Source organism: Hipposideros armiger, unplaced genomic scaffold, assembly GCF_001890085.2.
Source record: "Hipposideros armiger isolate ML-2016 unplaced genomic scaffold, ASM189008v1 scaffold_138, whole genome shotgun sequence".
Taxonomy (NCBI): Eukaryota; Metazoa; Chordata; class Mammalia; order Chiroptera; family Hipposideridae; genus Hipposideros; species Hipposideros armiger.
In genome coordinates, this window is record NW_017731488.1 from 699608 (window position 1) to 716731 (window position 17124).

At 52.6% G+C, this 17124-nt stretch overlaps 1 protein-coding gene across 2 annotated transcripts in view; it reads left to right on the forward strand.

The window, feature by feature from the left end:
* The window catches only part of GRHL3 (grainyhead like transcription factor 3), a 58199-nt gene that overhangs the window by 21998 nt on the left and 19077 nt on the right, over positions 1–17124 (forward strand). For both annotated transcript variants that reach the window (XM_019650146.1, XM_019650147.1), the window contains exons 4-15: positions 1003–1348; positions 1606–1679; positions 2172–2325; positions 2531–2642; positions 4065–4159; positions 6372–6530; positions 7134–7212; positions 7341–7474; positions 9284–9318; positions 10548–10636; positions 11501–11586; positions 14091–14155. In XM_019650146.1, the coding sequence (XP_019505691.1) occupies positions 1003–1348; positions 1606–1679; positions 2172–2325; positions 2531–2642; positions 4065–4159; positions 6372–6530; positions 7134–7212; positions 7341–7474; positions 9284–9318; positions 10548–10636; positions 11501–11586; positions 14091–14155 (1428 nt within the window). The remainder of the gene's footprint in view (positions 1–1002; positions 1349–1605; positions 1680–2171; positions 2326–2530; positions 2643–4064; positions 4160–6371; positions 6531–7133; positions 7213–7340; positions 7475–9283; positions 9319–10547; positions 10637–11500; positions 11587–14090; positions 14156–17124) is intronic.

Below are 17124 nucleotides of genomic sequence, written 5' to 3' on the forward strand. Positions count from 1 at the left end.
CACCATCACCACCCATGCCTGCAGGCCAGGTTGGCTGGAGTTTACTGAAAACAAACTTCAAAGCCATAGCAGTGGAGAAGCCCTGCAGGCAGCTTTTCCCCAAACCCTCCTCCCTGCAGCCTCTTGGGGAGGGAGACCTGGGTTCTCCTACTTCTTTCCTCTGGCTGCCTTGGGCCTCTGCCTGGCAGTCATGCCTCGGGGCACTGATCCTTGCCTTGTAGAAAGCAGCCCAGGCGATGTTCGTGGCCAGATGGGCACTGGAAGGACCCTGCCCTCTTTCTCCACCTTCTCCTTTCCCGCCACACGAAAGGCCTCTGCTGGGAAACCTTCTGGGCTCCACTCCAGCTTCGGGAAAATCCACACTTCTAAGGCAGGCATTGCTGCTCCTGTGGCTAGCCCAGGAACCCTCCACTGCTAGGAAGAGTGGGGTTTGGTGCGTGGGGACTTTCCTCAAAACGAACTTCTAAAAATTGTGGTAGCTTTTCTGATTATAAAAGTAATACCTTCTTATTGTAAAATATTCATGCTCTATAGAAATGTGAAAAGTAAAAGTTTCCTGTAATCTTACTCCTCTGCCCCCCTTGAAGTTCGGGGTATATCCTCCCAGACCTTTTTCTCAACATATATGAACTGTACTTAGAGATACACGCTTCCGCACACACCCTCAAGGGATGACGCAATGCAGTTGTTTTAAAGCGGGGACATTTGACTTTTTGACTAAGAAATAAATAAACTTTCAGTCTTTAAAATTGCCAAGTAGTGTAATGGATAAAGGCCCCCCTGAGCCAGTACTTTGTTCCGTTTTTGACACCCTCCTCCCCGCTCATCCCTGTGACAAACTGGCCTGCTCCAGTGTCTCCCTTCATGCGAGGACCTAAACATTACATCGCATTGAAGAAGGTCAGGGTGCCAGTGTGAGGGTCACTTTCCAATCCAGCTAAGGGCCCCCCACTTCCTCAGAGAGAAGAGGTGCACTCACTTAGCCCTCCTCTCTCTCCTCAGGTACTACCATGGCATGGAATATGAGATGGACCTCGCCCCCCTTGAAAGTCCCACGCACCTCATGAAATTCCTGACAGAGAACGTGTCTGGAACCCCAGAGTACACAGATGTGCCCAAGAAGAATAACCTGATGAGCCTGGAGGGGTCCATGCCCTCCCCGGGCAAGGCAGCGCCCCTCCCTGCAGGCCCCGGCAAGCTGGAAGCTGGCTCTGTGGACAGCTACCTGCTGCCCACCAGCGATGTGTACGATAACGGCTCCCTCACCTCCTTGTTTGAGAACATTCATGGGGTACCACCCACACAGCGCTGGCAGCCAGACAGCACCTTCAAAGATGACCCGCAGGAGGTGAGGGTCCACCCCCATTCCTCTCATAGCATCCCCAGATATGTGCATGCATGTGCAGAAGGAGAAAAGACAGGGAGGAGGTCAGGGCTTTGGAATTCTTAGCAGACAATCCTAGCGCTGAGGCAGGGCTGCCATGTACTGTTGTCCAGGTTGTGCACTGCACAACCTTCGTAGCTGTATGCGCCAACCCTAGGCTGAGGCCCCCCCGCAGCCTAAAACATGTTTATTTATTCTCTTTGGATTGTGTTTCTCTGCAGTCGCTGCTCTTTTCAGATATCCTGAAAACGTCCCCGGAACCTCCATGTTCAGAGGACTATCCCAGCCCCAAGAGGTAACTCAGCCCCCCTGTGAACCCTTGGCCACCTGGGCAGTGGGCAGGGGCCTGCAGACAGAGACTCACACTGTCCCTAGAGCAGGCATAATCAATGAATGAAAAGAGGGGAATATACAAAGAATATATGCAAAGAAAGGCACAAAAAGAATGATTTCCACATCCCTTTCCAGGGCTGTGGTGGGGAGCTCAGATCGCAGAACCCTGTTAGAAAACTAAGGTTCTGTTGCCCCCAGGCACCCCTATGGCTTTGTCACCCCTCAGAGGCCTCTCTAGTTACCATTATTTATTATTCAGCAGGATTGTTGCTCAACAAAGCCATTAAATAGAACCCGAAAATGTGGAAACTGAGGCCCAGGGAAATAAGTAGAGTGATTTACCAAGGTCATAGAGCATGTCCACAGCAGAGACTCAGGCTTTCTGTCCCACTGCCCTTTGGGGTACTTTTCGCTGGGAGCACAGCCTCACCGTCCTCTCTCTCCTCCCCGCAAGTGACTTTGAGTACACCTTGGGCTCCCCCAAAGCCATCCACATCAAGTCGGGCGAGTCACCCATGGCCTACCTCAACAAGGGCCAGTTCTACCCTGTCACCCTGCGGACCCCAGCCGGCGGCAAAGGCCTTGCCTTGTCCTCCAACAAAGTCAAGGTGCGTTGGCCCTGGAGCAGCTTGGGAAGTGGGTGGGATGGTCGGGCAGCCCCGCCTGCCAGGGGCTCAGGGAGAGGGTGTTGTTGAATAACTGACCATTGCCACGGAGCGGGGAAAGCTGAGGCAAAAGGGCAGGGAAGGGACCCAGGCAGTTGGGGGCCTTTCCCAAGGCTGGGGTCACAGACACCACTGTGCTTGCTTACAGAGCGTGGTGATGGTTGTCTTCGACAATGAGAAGGTCCCAGTCGAGCAGCTGCGGTTCTGGAAGCACTGGCATTCCCGGCAACCCACTGCCAAGCAGCGAGTCATCGATGTGGGTGAGAGCCCGCCCGAGCCCCCCTCTCAGTTTCTCTCTATCTATCATCTCTATCTCTATCTCTCTAGCACGCGCGCGCGCGCGCGCGCACACACACACACACCCCAATCAGGCCTTTCTTGCTGTACCCCTCTTCCCCAGCCCCCTCTGACCTCTGCAGGACTTAGTTCTGACCCCAGCTGCCTGCCTGGCCCCTGTCTCCAGGTCAAATACTATGGGGTTTGCAAGGATTTGCATTTGTTATCTGGAAGCAATAGCCCCTTTTCTGTGTTGCTTTGGGATAAACAGGCCTTGGGGGGTCCCGGCTGTGTCAGATAAATTGGCTCCTGGGATACTGGCGGCTTGTCCCCTTCAGGGGGCTTAACGGACTGAGACATAGATGCATAAGATAACAGTGCAGGCTATTGGTAATTTGGAAGGCTTAAGCCATAGCACTGGCCAGTTCCTCTTTGGGAGTTGGCACTCAGGGGCTCTGTCAGTAGGTAGGGGGCAGGGAGAAGGTCCTCAGTGTGTGCCACCTTGTCCCTCTCCCAAGCCCCAAGATGGGTGGGAGGCACAGACCACGCTCAGGTCTCCAGGTTCTGGCTCCATCACTCTTTCTGGCGTGTGGCCTGTGTCACCTCGCCTTTCTGAGCCTCGGTTTCTTCTATTGTCAAGTGGAATGAGGTCCGCAGCCCTGCCTGCCTAGGGTGCTATTTCTGCCTTGGAGCAATGTATCCTGGAGAATATGATACAACTAGGTCCAATCAGTGACTTATCTGAGAGGCCAGAGAGCAGAGTGGTCAGGCGCCTGGGTCCAGGAGCCGGGCGATGCTGAGCTCCACCTCTTGCTCTGCCTTTTATTAGCTGTGTGACCCTGGGTAAGGGCCCAAACTTCTCTGAGTTTCGTTTTCCTCATGTGTAAGCTGAATATTCACAGCATCATTGTTTGTGAGGACTAAATAAGGGCTTGCCATATTGTACGTGTTCCTTAATGGTAGTAGTACAACCATTTGTTCAATATCAGTAGTTAGGTATTAGTCTAGTAGTTTAGAATTAGTAGTACTGGTACCACTACTTTTTATTACTGCTATTACCATCAACCACTATGACTGCTATTACTAATACTACCGCTTTATCTGGGAGATCTCCTAACTCACAATCCCAATGAAAAGTATCATCTCCACCCCAAAATGATGAAGGCCCTGGTCAAGTGGGCAAGGTTAGAGATTCGCTCTGGGTTTGGGGGAGATCTGCTTCCTCAGTTTTCCCACCTGTAACTCAGGGCACAATAACCAGTTTCCTCCCTGGATTGAAACGTGGTTCTTGGGGAAAAGGATACAAGTCCCTGCCAAGAAAGGGGCCGAGCTCCTAAATGCCTCCTCCCCACGGTGTCCCCAAATCTCTTCCGTCCTGACGCTCCTCTGGTCTCCTGTGGTTTCAGCCGACTGCAAAGAAAACTTCAACACCGTGCAACACATTGAGGAGGTGGCCTATAATGCACTGTCTTTCGTATGGAATGTCAACGAGGAGGCCAAGGTCAGTGCTGGGGGTATGGCCAGGATGGGGCGGGGCCACCCAAAAGGGCTGGCCTGCACCTACGGGTGTGGCAGCTGCTCTGGTGAGGGCACCAATGGAGGAGGCAGGATAGAGAGTGGTGGAGAAGCACAGGCTCTGAAGCCGGAAACACTGGGCTCACATCCTAGCTCTATGACCTTGGACCGGTACCCTGGCTGTACAGTTGTGATGTAATCATAGCACCAACTGTTGAGTTGATGTGAGGATCAGGTGAGATAAGAAAAAGGTAGCACACAGCCTGGCACATAAGTGGTGGCTGTTGTTATTAACCCAACCCACCCGTTTACCAGATAGGAAAACTGAGCCTTGTGTCAGGTCACACAGCAAGCCGCTGCTGACGCCAGGTTTCCTGACCTGCAGGCCATTGCAGAGTGTTGCAGGAGAAATGCTTTGGGGTCTGGTAGATGAGGGCTGAAATTCCAGTTGCCTCATTTCTTGAGCCCATAGGAAGGGAACAATAATCTGCCTCTGAGGGTTATGGTGAGGATGCCACGAGATCATGCATGTCTAAGAGATGGGCACAGTGCCAGACCCATTGGGGAGGTCTGAGAAATGGAGCCTCTGATTTTTTTCATACTAGCAATTAAGCTATTTAGTGCTTAAGGCCAGCCTTAAACTTGCTGTGTGCTTCTGGGCCTCTCTGTGTCTCGATTTTCTGTTGGGAGAGCTGGCATCATGGAAAGGGCATTAGCCTGAGAAGTAGGCGCTAGGTGACCTTGGACCTGTCCCTTCACCTCCCTGGGCCAGGTTGACCCCATCAGACCAGGGTTGGGTTCTGTTTATGGCAAGGCCAAGTCTGGCAGGACAGGCTGGGAAGCTAATCCCTGTCTCCCTGCCTGCCTCATGGGGTGGTCCAGGGGGCCTGGAGAAAATCGAGGTGAGGGGCTCTGAAAACACAAAGGGAGGGATTATTATTATTCAAACAGATGCCAGGGGCTGAAGGAGGAGCTGGGGCTTCCAGTTCAGGGAGGTGGGGAAAGAGTTTCGTGGGAAGGGAGAGGTGGGTTTCGGTTGGGATTTTCTCACAGCCTTTTAAGCCCCCAGGCTTGGGTCTTTCTCAGGTGTGAGCTGGGTCTGTGCAGCATTAGGGCTGAGCTGGCTGAGGGGGAGGTATGTCTGGCATGTACTGGGGCCCCCACCGCCAGCTGGGAAGGTAGGGGGTCTGCTAAGGCATCACACTCCACCCCCACTATTCAGGTCAGGATCATTTCCAAGGGAAATGTCCCAAAGAACAGGGGCCGGTCTGGAGTGGAATCTGGTCCTGGCACCCCATGGAGGAGTCAGCAGGTAGACAGTTACCAGATGAGCTTGCCAGGGAATGCCCAGCTAAGACTGTCCTCAGGCTGCCCTTAGTCGAGCATAAGCTGTGGGCTGAAACTCTAGTTGCTTTACTCAAAACAGCCGTCACTGCATGCCAAGCCCACGAGGGGATCCATGTACCGTCACAGCCACACGCCATAGGTTTAATTGTCCCCATTTTGCAGATAAGGAAACTGAGGTCTCCGTGAGGTGAAAGCATTTGTCCAAAGCCACATGGCTTGTGAATAGCAGAGCCTAGCTTCCCACCCCAGGTCTAGGTGGCCCCATGATCAGGCTAATTCCACTATGCCACCCTGCCTGACTCCCTGTGGAGATGTCAGCAAGTCATATCCCTGTTCTGAGCTTCCATTTCCTTGGCTGGCCCAGCAATGGCTGGAGCTGGTGGTTGGGGTGCAGAGGGGCAGTGTGTCACCCTCTGTGGCCAAAGCCCAAGCCCAGCAGGAAAGTGGTCTTCGGAAGCTGGGGTGGGGGAGGTGGGGGGATGGCCTTTCTCTACCTCCTTGCTCTGAGTTGCAGAAAAATGAAACTCTGGACCCTTAATCTCCACCCAGGGCCTTGATCCTTTGGGTTGCCCTTGGCAATCTAGTGGGAGCTGCATCATCTACTGGTGAAGACCTGGGCTCAAACCCCGGCTCCCCCACACATTCCCTGTGTCACCTTGGGGCATCTGCACCACCTCTCTGAGCATCAGTTTCCTTTTCCGTAAAAGAGAGGCGATGTCTGCCTTCCGGGGCGGTGTGAGGATTAAGGGCATTCACCAGGCACACAGTAGGCTCCATAAACAGGTCACTGTGGCACAGCAGGCCTGGAGACCTGGGCAGGCTGTTTATTCATCTCCCCCGTCTGTCCTCAGGTCTTCATTGGTGTCAACTGCCTCAGCACAGACTTCTCCTCACAAAAGGGGGTGAAAGGCGTCCCCCTGAACCTGCAGATTGACACCTATGATTGTGGCTCAGGCACCGAGCGCCTGGTGCACCGTGCTGTCTGCCAGATAAAGATCTTCTGTGACAAGGTGACAGACAGACAGACAGACCCTCTGCTGGGCCTGGGGAGGGTGGAAGTCCAGCCCCCCCCCCCGCATTCTTACCAGCCACTCTGGGTGTGTCTGTCTCTCTCTGTACCTGCTCTCTATTCTGTCTCTCTCTGTTTCTGTGTGCTTGTAATGTGTCTATCTTGATCTTGCTATGTGTATCCTCCTCTGTGTCTCTGCATTCCTATCTCATCGCTTTCTCTTTCTGAAGACCTCTATAAATACCTCTCCGTGTCTTGCTTTTTTCCGTTTCTTTTTCTTCTCTTTATCTCCTTCTGACTCCATTTCTTCTCTCTCATCCTCTTCTCTTCTCTTCTCTTCTCTTCTCTTCTCTTCTCTTCTCTTCTCTTCTCTTCTCTTCTCTTCGCTTCTCTTCGCTTCGCTTCGCTTCGCTTCGCTTCGCTTCTCTTTTCTCTCTCTATCTCTCCTGACCTCAGGCTGGGCTGTCCAGGTGCTGGTACCTCCCCATTTCCTGGTCTCACTCTGGGAAGAGAGCAGCACCAGAAATCTGGCCCATATTTAAGATGCAAAGTGGCCAGCCCCTCCCAAGACCCTTGGTGACCCCCTTCTCATTCTACCTTGAAGGGAGCCGAGAGGAAGATGCGAGATGATGAGCGGAAGCAGTTCCGGAGGAAGGTCAAGGGCCCCGACTCCAGCAACAGTGGTCAGTTGGGCTGGGTCACGGACTGGACTGGGCTGGGTTAGGGTGGGTGGAAAAAGAAGACTAGAGCGCAGAGGTTGGTGGCGTGAATAAAGGGACCTCAGGTCACAATGCCTCCCTTTTCCCTTCAGGCATCAAGGGCTGCCTGCTGTCTGGCTTCAGGGGCAATGAGACCACCTACCTGCGGCCCGAGGCTGACCTGGAGACCCCGCCAGTGCTGTTTGTTCCCAACGTGCACTTCTCAGGCCTGCAGCGTCCTGGAGGGGTGAGGGCCTTGGGCCGACGGAGAGTCTTGGCAGCTGGGAGGGGCTGCCTTAGCCCAGACCTGTGGGGAGCAAGCTGCCCCTCAGCCAATCCAGGCCCATTTAGATGTTTATAGGTCATTATATATACATGGTTGTCGAAAAAGTCATGATGCATTTTTGCAAAGAAAACCATACAAAAATACGTCATGACTTTTATGACAAATTATATATATATATATATATATATATATATATATATATAGAGAGAGAGAGAGAGAGAGAGAGAGAACATCAAAATGAAAATACCTTTATTGAATCCCAGGGTATTTAAAAATGTATATATATATGGTCACATAACTTCAGTGAACCTTTTCTACTCAAGAAAAAAATTGTTAATGAGGAAATGGACTTTATAGTGATCAAAATCACTATAAGGAGGTTTCTAGTATCTGAGCCCCGGATTAGACTGCAGCCTCCTCAAAGCTAGGTGGATAACGATGGTCACGGCAACACGTGTGAGCTCTCCCTGTGCAGCTGGCTCTGGTCGCAGTGCTTTCCACTCATCATCTCTTCTGACCTTCACGACATCCCTAGGAACTCGGTACTATTATTCTCTCTGCATTTGTGGGGTAGACACGGAGGCACAGATGCCTCCCCAAATCACAGGAAGTGGCAGAGCCAGACCCAGGCAACCTGTCTTCAGAAACGGAGCCCTTTCCCACTAGCTACTCCCCCTCTCAAGCCGGGAGCCATTTCCTGAGCACCTTGAACGCGCCAGGAGCGCTGGGCCCTTTGCTGCACTGTATCCGTTCCCCTCGCAGCCATCCTTTGAGGCAGAGACTCGCTATCCCTATTTTCCCGACAAGGTCACATAACAAGTCAATGGCAGAATCAAGATCCCAGAGCTTCCATATTAAACAATTGGATGATTTCCTTCCATTGAGATCATAGCTCGCCACTGAGTGGGTGGAAAGGTTTGCAGAAACAGCCTTTGGTGTACAAGATAGAGGATGGAGCTAGAAGAGCAGCCAATACTGATGTCACCCTTGGCACATGTTTAAAGCCCTTCCTATGTCAGCTGTCTTCCCTTCGCTGCCCCAGAAGCACAGCAGGTTGCATTAACCCATTCTTTCTCCCCAACCAGAGGCTCCAAGTTGGGAGATGACCATTCGGGATTAAGGTCCCTGTGGCCAGGTTGACAGCTAATGTGTGTGTGTGTGTGTGGGGGGCGGTGGCAGAGGGATGACCAGTCTTTCCACATGAGAGCAATGGAGGGGGACACCCCGGGAAGCGGAGAGAGCAGGAACCTGAGTCTGGAGTCTGGCTTCTGTCTGGCTTCTGCTGGGTGTGTTACCCCAGTGGCTCTCAGCCCTCTCTGGGCCTCAATGTCTTATCTCCTGGAACTGATGATGACTGTACCAGACAGCAAGTGACAGGCACACAGGAGGGTCAAAAAGAGTGCCTCTTCCCCTCACCTCCTCTGCCTCAGCTCTGACACCTCGTCCCCAGCTGCAGGACAGTGTGCAGTGCCAGCCCTTTTGGGCATACTGGAGCTCAGGTGGGACTCGCTGATCCCACCATTTCTCTAGCGCCTCCTGTGTGTCCCTGAGTCCCTAACTCACCCAGGTCAGGCAGGATGCTTCCTTTCTACTCAAGACCTCAGCTCACTTTAAGGGTTCTCATCTGAGCAGAACAGGCTGAAAGGCATTAGAACAGTACCCCCCACACACCCTTTCACCAAAGGTTGTCCCTCCCAGAAAGCCTCCAGCAGCTGAGGGCTCTCTCATCTTCCAGCATGTGATAGAAAATGTTTTTTCTCTTCATTGCAGGCAGTGCCCTCGGTGGGACACAGTAGCTCCAACAGGTACGGAGAGAAGCAGCCCAGGGCCTCACCACCCTGCCTGTCCCCCCTTCACTACGTGCCCTTCCCTCCGCTGTCCCCCAAGCTGAAGGCTGGGCCCAGAGAAAGCAGCCTGAGACTCTACCCCCAACCCCCAAGCTCGATTCATGCTCCTTTCTCACTGAAACTGCCTGGGTTTTTATGGGTTTGTTTTATGTGAAAAGCTGGCGAATCTCTGGCGAGACACCTGCTTGTAAAAAGGGAAAGACAAAGGCTTGGAGATGGTGGTGCAGATTTGGGGAGTGCAGAAGGGAAGCTGGAGGACTTGGGGGATCAGAGCTCCTCCTCTCCTTCCCCCCAATACACACTCCCAGACGCCAAGAGGCATGGGAGAGGGTCAAGGGCCCCTTGGCCCTTCCGTCTAGAAAACTGCCTCTCTCAGCCACAGTCCCTTCCCTTATTCAGTGTCAGCCTAGAAATCTGTCAGATGAGGAAAATGCCCTCATGGGGATGAGGCAGCTAGGAGAGGGCAGAGTTTCAATGGAATCTTCGTAAGTGGGAGAGCACTTTATGAAGATCCTTTGTTGTTGTTATCAGGCTCTTCCTTACAAACAAGAGATACTTTTCATAAGGTGCTTTCACACCAAATTATGTCATGTATCCCCTCACAGCAGCCCCAGCTAGTCAGGCCAACAGGGGTTATTGCTCTACTTATGGATGAGGAAACTGAGGCTTAGAGAAGTGAAGCGACTTACCCATGGTCCCAGCTATGAAGTAGCAGAGGCAAGCTGGAACCTTAGTGTGTCTCACTCCAAATCCGACAACCCTCCCTCCTAGCCACTGACTCACATCAGTGAAAGACTTGGTTCTTTCAAAGAAGAATAATGTTGATAAAACAATAGCCCACATTTATCGAGGCCCTACTGCATGTCACACACTGTTCTAAAAGCAGCATGTGTTCTCTCTTTCAGCCTCACAACTTTATGAAGTATTGGTGTTATTACTTTGTCACCCCATTTTATAGATGGGGACCCCAAGAGGCTAGGAGACTCACTCCAAGTCACCCAGCTAGTGAGTGACAGGGCTCGGATTTGAACCCGGGCAGTCCAACTCCAGAACATGCAACTCTAACTGCTTTCTCACTGCTTTGTGCCTATTCTCATGGGGTCTTCTTCACCTCTGGGGCCCCTGGATCCTTTGGACTCTGAGCTTCCCCTGGGTTCCTGATGAGTCCCTCTCTGCCGTCCCCACAGGCTGCCTCTGAAACGCACCTGCTTGCCCTTCGCTGATGAGTTCGAGCCTCTGCCCTCCAAACAGGCCAAGGAAGACGACCTTCAGAGAGGTAGCCTCCCACCCGGCTTGTTGTCCGGGCCCACCCCCAGCCCCCAGCCCTTCCATAAGGCCTTTCCCAAAGCCTCAAACACCGGTCCTGGCCCAGGCAGCCCAGGCAGCACCCACCCCAGTGGAGAGGATACAAGACGCTGCTCTATGCCTCAGAGCTGGGGTTGGGCCAAGACTTGAGAACGGGGGTGGGAGTAAAGAGGGTACCCAGGGTACCCAGAGAGTCATGGAGCCGGTTGGGCATCCTGAAGTGGCTGGTAAAGGCAATAGGCTGGTTATGTTAGGCAAGTCCCCTCACTTTCTCTGATGGGGGTAGGAGCGGGGTGGGGTTTCCATAGCTGGCTTTCTGGCTTGGACACTCTAAATCTGTGACTTACTGGGAGAGATGGACATACCCAAACCTCTGGGCCTGTAGCTGACCATCAGGGAAACACTGACCAGCAGCTAAGATCCAAAGCTTTCAGCAACCTTGACATGAGCCTTGCCCTCCACGTGGTATTTCCAAATATCATGTCATTAATTCCCACAGCAACTCTGTGAAATGGGGTGGGGCCGCCTCCATTTTCCATGTGGATAATATGAGGCCAAGTGATGTTAACATAGCTTCCAGATCACCCAGCTGGCAGGTGGGAGAGCGGGGATTCACACCTACCAAGTTCAGCGCAGTCTGAGCAAGTGCTTGGGGCCCACAGAGCCATAGAGTGTTTCCCAGCCGGGCACAGAGATCTTCGGTAAGGGTTGGCCCTTTCTGCAGAGATCAATCTTAGGTTAAAAGTAATACTTTTTAAGATTCCCCCATCCCCTGAGATATTCCCAGCCTCGTTTATCCTCCTTGTAGCACTAAAATTCACCCTTTGCTTCTCAGTTCTGTTGTACGTGCGGAGGGAGACGGAGGAGGTGTTTGACGCCCTCATGTTGAAGACCCCGGACCTGAAGGGGCTGAGGAATGCGGTAAGGGGCCTTGAGGACCCCGCCTTACACTAGGCGAACCCCCGCTCTTATGCTCCTGGGCCCACCATTCTTCACTCTTCGCCACACAGTTCTGATTTCCCACAGGAAAGCTCTGGGAAGGAGTATACTGGAACCTTGATGTCATGGTGGCCCACCTGTCCAACCCCATGGAGAAAGGGGAGGGGGGTGCTGTGGGCTGGCTGGTGGGGGTGTGCCTCTGTGATGTTATCTCCCAGCCAGAACCCTGGCTCCACCCTGAGAGTCGCATACACCATAAATCCTCCTTAATCTGATGGCTGCTGTCTGACAGGCCAGAGCTTTTTGTTGGCTTTGCAAACCTGTTTCTATTTTAATGGGAATGAAACCCAAAAAGGCCAGGCCCTAGAGATACTCTTTTTTTCTTTCTCAGGGGGCCTCATTTCTGTAGCTTATAGTTGGCTGGGAGGATGCTGGCCGGGGAGGCTGAAGGTAGTGTCTGGGCGAGGAGTCCTCCCCCAACTCCTCAAACCACCTGAGAGCCAGTGAAACAGCCCGGAACAAAACCCACAGCAGCTTTGTGGCTCAACTAAAAGCTTCGCAAACACAGCCTCACCAGGGCTGCCTGTGCTTAAAGGCCAAACCAATCAGAAAAGCCAGATAGTTCCAAGACTTTGGGCTGGGGAAGGGGAAAATAAATCATATCCTAACATTATCTCCTTTTTGAAGACCCACTGTGTGCCGGGCATTTTGTCAGGCAGGCTGCATTTGCCAGCTCACCCTATTCTCTTAACATCCCTGAAAAGTGGGTACTATGATTATCTCCTCCTCATTTCCCACGAGGAAACAGCCTCCCAGAGGTCGGGTGACTTGCCAAAGTTACTAGGAGTGACAGAGCTGGGATTCCAGCCCAAGTTCTCTCCACTCTGCTATGCATTCCTGTTCCCTTTACATATCATCAGCCCTGCTTGGCACCAGCCCCAGGAAGTTGGGCTCCCAGAAGGCCATTAATATCATTTGAATACAGACTCAGAATCTTTGGGTTGGATACTACCTTAAAGGGTCAGTTCCCCATGTGGTGCTTGAGCTCTCTTCCCAGTAGCTCTTCCAAGGGGGTACCCACTCCTGACTTGTATACTTCCAGGGATGGAGAGCTCATTACCTAAGGGGGTAGCCTATGCTCTCCTTGTGCAACTTATAGTTAGAAAGTTCCTGTGGTTTTGGTGAAATTGACATGAGATTTTCCCGGTAGCTTCCTGTCACATCACCATTAAGGTAAATAAGAATTTTTCTCGCCTAGAGGGATCTCTGTCAAAGCAGAGAATAACTGCGGAGCTGAACTTGATCTTGGTCCTAAAAGGCTCAGTAAGGACAACCTCAGCCTGAAGCCCTTGACCTGAGGTTTGCTGCTGCTTCAAGGCAATCAGTAATAAACGAAACCACAACATTTGATGGGGCTGTCACCAAGGGCCAGGCGCTGGGCTGGGCCCTTTACATAATCATCTCAATTCATGTGCAGAACCACCTGTGTGTCCATCCCATTATTATGCCCATTTTACAAAGGTGGCAACTGAGGCTCAGCAAAGTAAGGTGACTTATTCCAAGTTCTGCAACTCTAGGTGTTGGAACTGGACCCAGACCAGTTCTGTCTGCCCCAGAGGCAACTTCAGGGGTCCCGGGGAGAAATGGCTGCCTCTGGCTGTCTGAGTGCAAGCAGATGGCTCACAGGCCTCGGAGCTGCACTTTGCTCAACTGTAGAATTAGCTCCAGCATTCTGGGATGTGATGGGGGCAGGAAACTGGCTTCTAGGTGAGGCCTTGATCACGTGCCTTATCTTCTTCAAGTTCAGCATCCACACCCATTGAATTTGGTGAATTTCTGCTAGAAGAGGGAAGTGTTTGGGGGACACACACACACACACACACACACACACACACACCACTGCTCCACTTCTAAGGTAATAACAATGGCCATTTATTGAGTATTGACCATTTACTTGGTACATTGCAGAAACTGTCCTAAGCATTTCATGTGGACCAGTTCATTTCATTGTTCCAGTTCATTTCATTGTTCCAGTTCATTTCATTGTCACCGTCTCCATGCGTAGTTTGCACAGTCGGCCGGCTGGAGAAGAGGGAGCCCTCAGCCCTGGAACAGTCCAAATGCCTGATGATGGGGGGGGGGAGGTGGTGATGCCCGCTGGGACATTTTACAGCCACTAAACATGCTGTTTGTCAAGAGTCTGTGGTGATGTCGGAAGGCTTATAACATACAATGATAAGTAAAACGATGTGACATATAAAAATATCTATACATGTGGCTGAATGACAGGAAGGACTCCACCCAGATGGTACTGGTGTTTATCTCTGGGAAACAGGATTATGGGTGACTGTCCTTTTCTTCTCTGATAGTACTCAGATAGACATTACTTTTATAATCAGGAAATTAATAGCCATGGTAGGAAAGACTGGTATATACATCCAGTTTGGCGGCAGACAATGAATCGCCTGCTGTTCTTTCTCTTCCAGATCTCTGAGAAGTATGGGTTGCCTGAAGAGAACATTTACAAAGTCTACAAGAAATGCAAGCGGGGGTAAGTGCCCAGTGCAGCCCTGTCTCCCCATTCCCCCGACTCTGCCCCTTTCCCTTGAAAATGTTGGCTCAGGGAGCTCCCAGCAGGTATGCTTTGCTTGCTGCTCAGCGCTGAGCTGTGTTTGTACTTTGGCTTCATGGAGAGGATGAGGGGATGGGGAGCCATGTGGAGAGCCCCCCCGGTCAGGCCAAGGCCACGTACAGAGAGCAGACATTGATCACTGTTGGGAAGGAAAGGAGTGGGAGACAGGGGGGAGTGCAGGGCCATGTGTCAGAAGACCCAGCTTCAAGTCCCAAGTCCACTGGGTAACCAAGTTATTTGATTATCATATTGATGATCGTGACTATCATTCACTTGACCACCTACTGTGTGTCATATACTGTGCTAAGCATATCTCAATTAGCCCTCACAGCCACACTGAAGTAGATACCATTACCTACACTTCACAGATAGGGAAACTGAGGCTCCAAAGTGATAAACAACATTCAGGGGCAGGAGCAGCGGAGCAAAGGATCTGAGGCAGAAGGGCCCAGTAGCACGGCTGCCTGCTGAGTCAGGGGCCCAGAAGGCCGTGGCTGGCCATGCATCTGGCCAGGGAGCTGTGCTGGGGCGTGGTTTTGAGGGAGTCCCACCAGGGATGCGCCACAGGTCCCTTCCACCTTCAGGTCTGTGTATAGCAGGGGGAGGAGTAAAGGTTTACCCTCTGAGGGCACAGCAGTGCCTGCCACCTACCACGAGCTCCTGGGGATTTGTGCTAAGGACCACAGCACCCTTTGCTATCTGCCTGGGAGATTCCTTGGCAGGGGGGAGTTGGAGGGCCACATGGTGACGGCCCTCCCAGGTTTCGGTGAGCTGGGCCTCCACAGTCCTTACTAACTAGGTCACTGCACCAGCCTCGCGTGGGGCCCATGCCATTCCCCGCCCAGAGGACCCAGGACCAGGGCTCTGGGAACACTCCCTGGCCCCCTGCCCACAGCTCTGACCTCCTGCCCTGGACAGTCTAACTCCAGCTACCCTTACTGGCCGCCCCACCCCTGGAAGGTGCTCCGGCTTTGCCCTCTGGCTACAGTCTGTGGCCTTTCCTTTGTAGAAAAGTTTGAAAAGTGAAGCAGGTTTTGGACTCAGACTGAGGCTCCATCCAGTCAGGCCCAGGGGCAGCCTCCCTCCTCACAGGCTCAGCCTTGCCTCTGTCCCTCCCTCCATCCCTGCTCTGGTTCCCACCCAGCCTCCCACAGAAGGGCGGGGTGGGGGGAAGGTGTGCAGCCCTGCAGCCCCTGGGAAAAGATCTGCTTGGTTTTGGTTGTATGAGTGTCTAGGGTTTTTTCTGTGTTTTTTTTTCTTTCCAAGTTTCGGTTTCAAACTGGGGCTCACACACTCTCTGGAGCAAAATCTAACTCTCAGCAGAGGGCAGGCTCTGCTTTGCCCAGACAAGCCTAGCCCTATTTCTTCTTCGGTGCCAGTGCCCACACCCCCTGGCTGCAGCCCCACCTGCAGCCTCCCTTATAGATCCCACCACAGGCTGGGCTGAGGGGCTAGGAAATGCCTTTGTGTATGTTTTGGGGTGTGAGGAGGTAATGCATACAAGGACGCCCCAGCCCCCAGCCCCTCTGGCTGAGTAGCAAGTCTTTCCCTTAAGCCCAGCTAGCTATTTAAACCATAATTATAATAACCTCCATGTGTGGGGCACTTCCTACTAACTCCCAGGCATCATCTCATTGACTCTTTGAGTTTGGTATGATTATTTCTATTTCTACAGAGGAGGAAACTGAGGTTCTGAGTAGTCCCAGGCTCACAGAGTTAGTGACTGGCAGAAGGAATCCCGGGCTGTCTAAAGCCTGTGCACACACCCACTATTTTATCTTGCCTCCTGCTGTTCCTCTAACCGCTAAGCCAAGTGCAAATAAAGGCTGTGGCCAGGCCAGCCCCATAGCCCAGGGCATCACTCAGAGGCACCCCACACCCCATCCACACCCCCAACCATGGAAACCTCAGGCCTAGGATGGAGATGTCTAAATTAGAAGAGTCCCCAAAAAACCTCTTGGGAGAGGCCAGTCTCCTTTGCCACCTCCCACAGAGGAAAAAGAAATTCTAGTCAGTGGCCTAGTTTATTTTCATTAGAACCCTCCCGAAGTCCTCTGGACAAAGGTAGATACAATCAGCTTTACAAGCACCACTGAATGCTTGAAAGATTAACAAATACATTGTTTTTGCTGGCAGCTGGCCAGGGGGTTCATGCGAACCAGGACCGAAGACAGCTAGAAGCTGGCAAGTGACAAGAGGCCCTGGAACAGCGGTTCCTGACAAGCCCCTGCCTCTGGGGCCTAGTTGTCGTTGACCTCTGAGGGGATGGGGTCCGTGGGCCTGTCTGCGATCCCATGTGCACAGGCGTGCACCTGGGCCCACTGGGAGGCCCTGCCTGGGAAAGGGAGGGAGGCAGTCTTCAAGTTCATGCACGTAGGCACTTACACAGTGCCTGGCACCTAGACGCACCCAATAAATGCCACTGTATGAAATAAACAAAACCCGGCCGCTGACAAGGTGCCCCCCAACTCTGCCCCAGCCCTGGTATCCCGCAGCCCCAGGACAAAGATCCTTCTGTGCAATGAAGGAATTGCAAACAGGACCCGGGGAAGCTGGAGACTATAATTAGACACTGGCAGTCAGCGCTCCAGCCTCCGAGCCTGAGCCCAGACCTCCTGCCAGAAAGCAGCAGCTGCTTGGTGCTGCTGCAGAGACAGCTAAATGTGGGCAGTAGGCTTTGGCGCACCACTGTTTCCATTGCCCTGCCCGACCTGGGGATGGAGGGAGGGGACAAGGCAAGTGCCTCCCCTGTGGGGTCTTTAGGAAAGCAGATGGCTACCTGCCTGGAAGTGTGGTCTGGGGTTCTCACCCCTCACACACACACTCCTGCCCCACTTAAAGCAATCTTGCCCTCATCTGAACTGTGCCCCCAGCCCTGAATTTTGCCT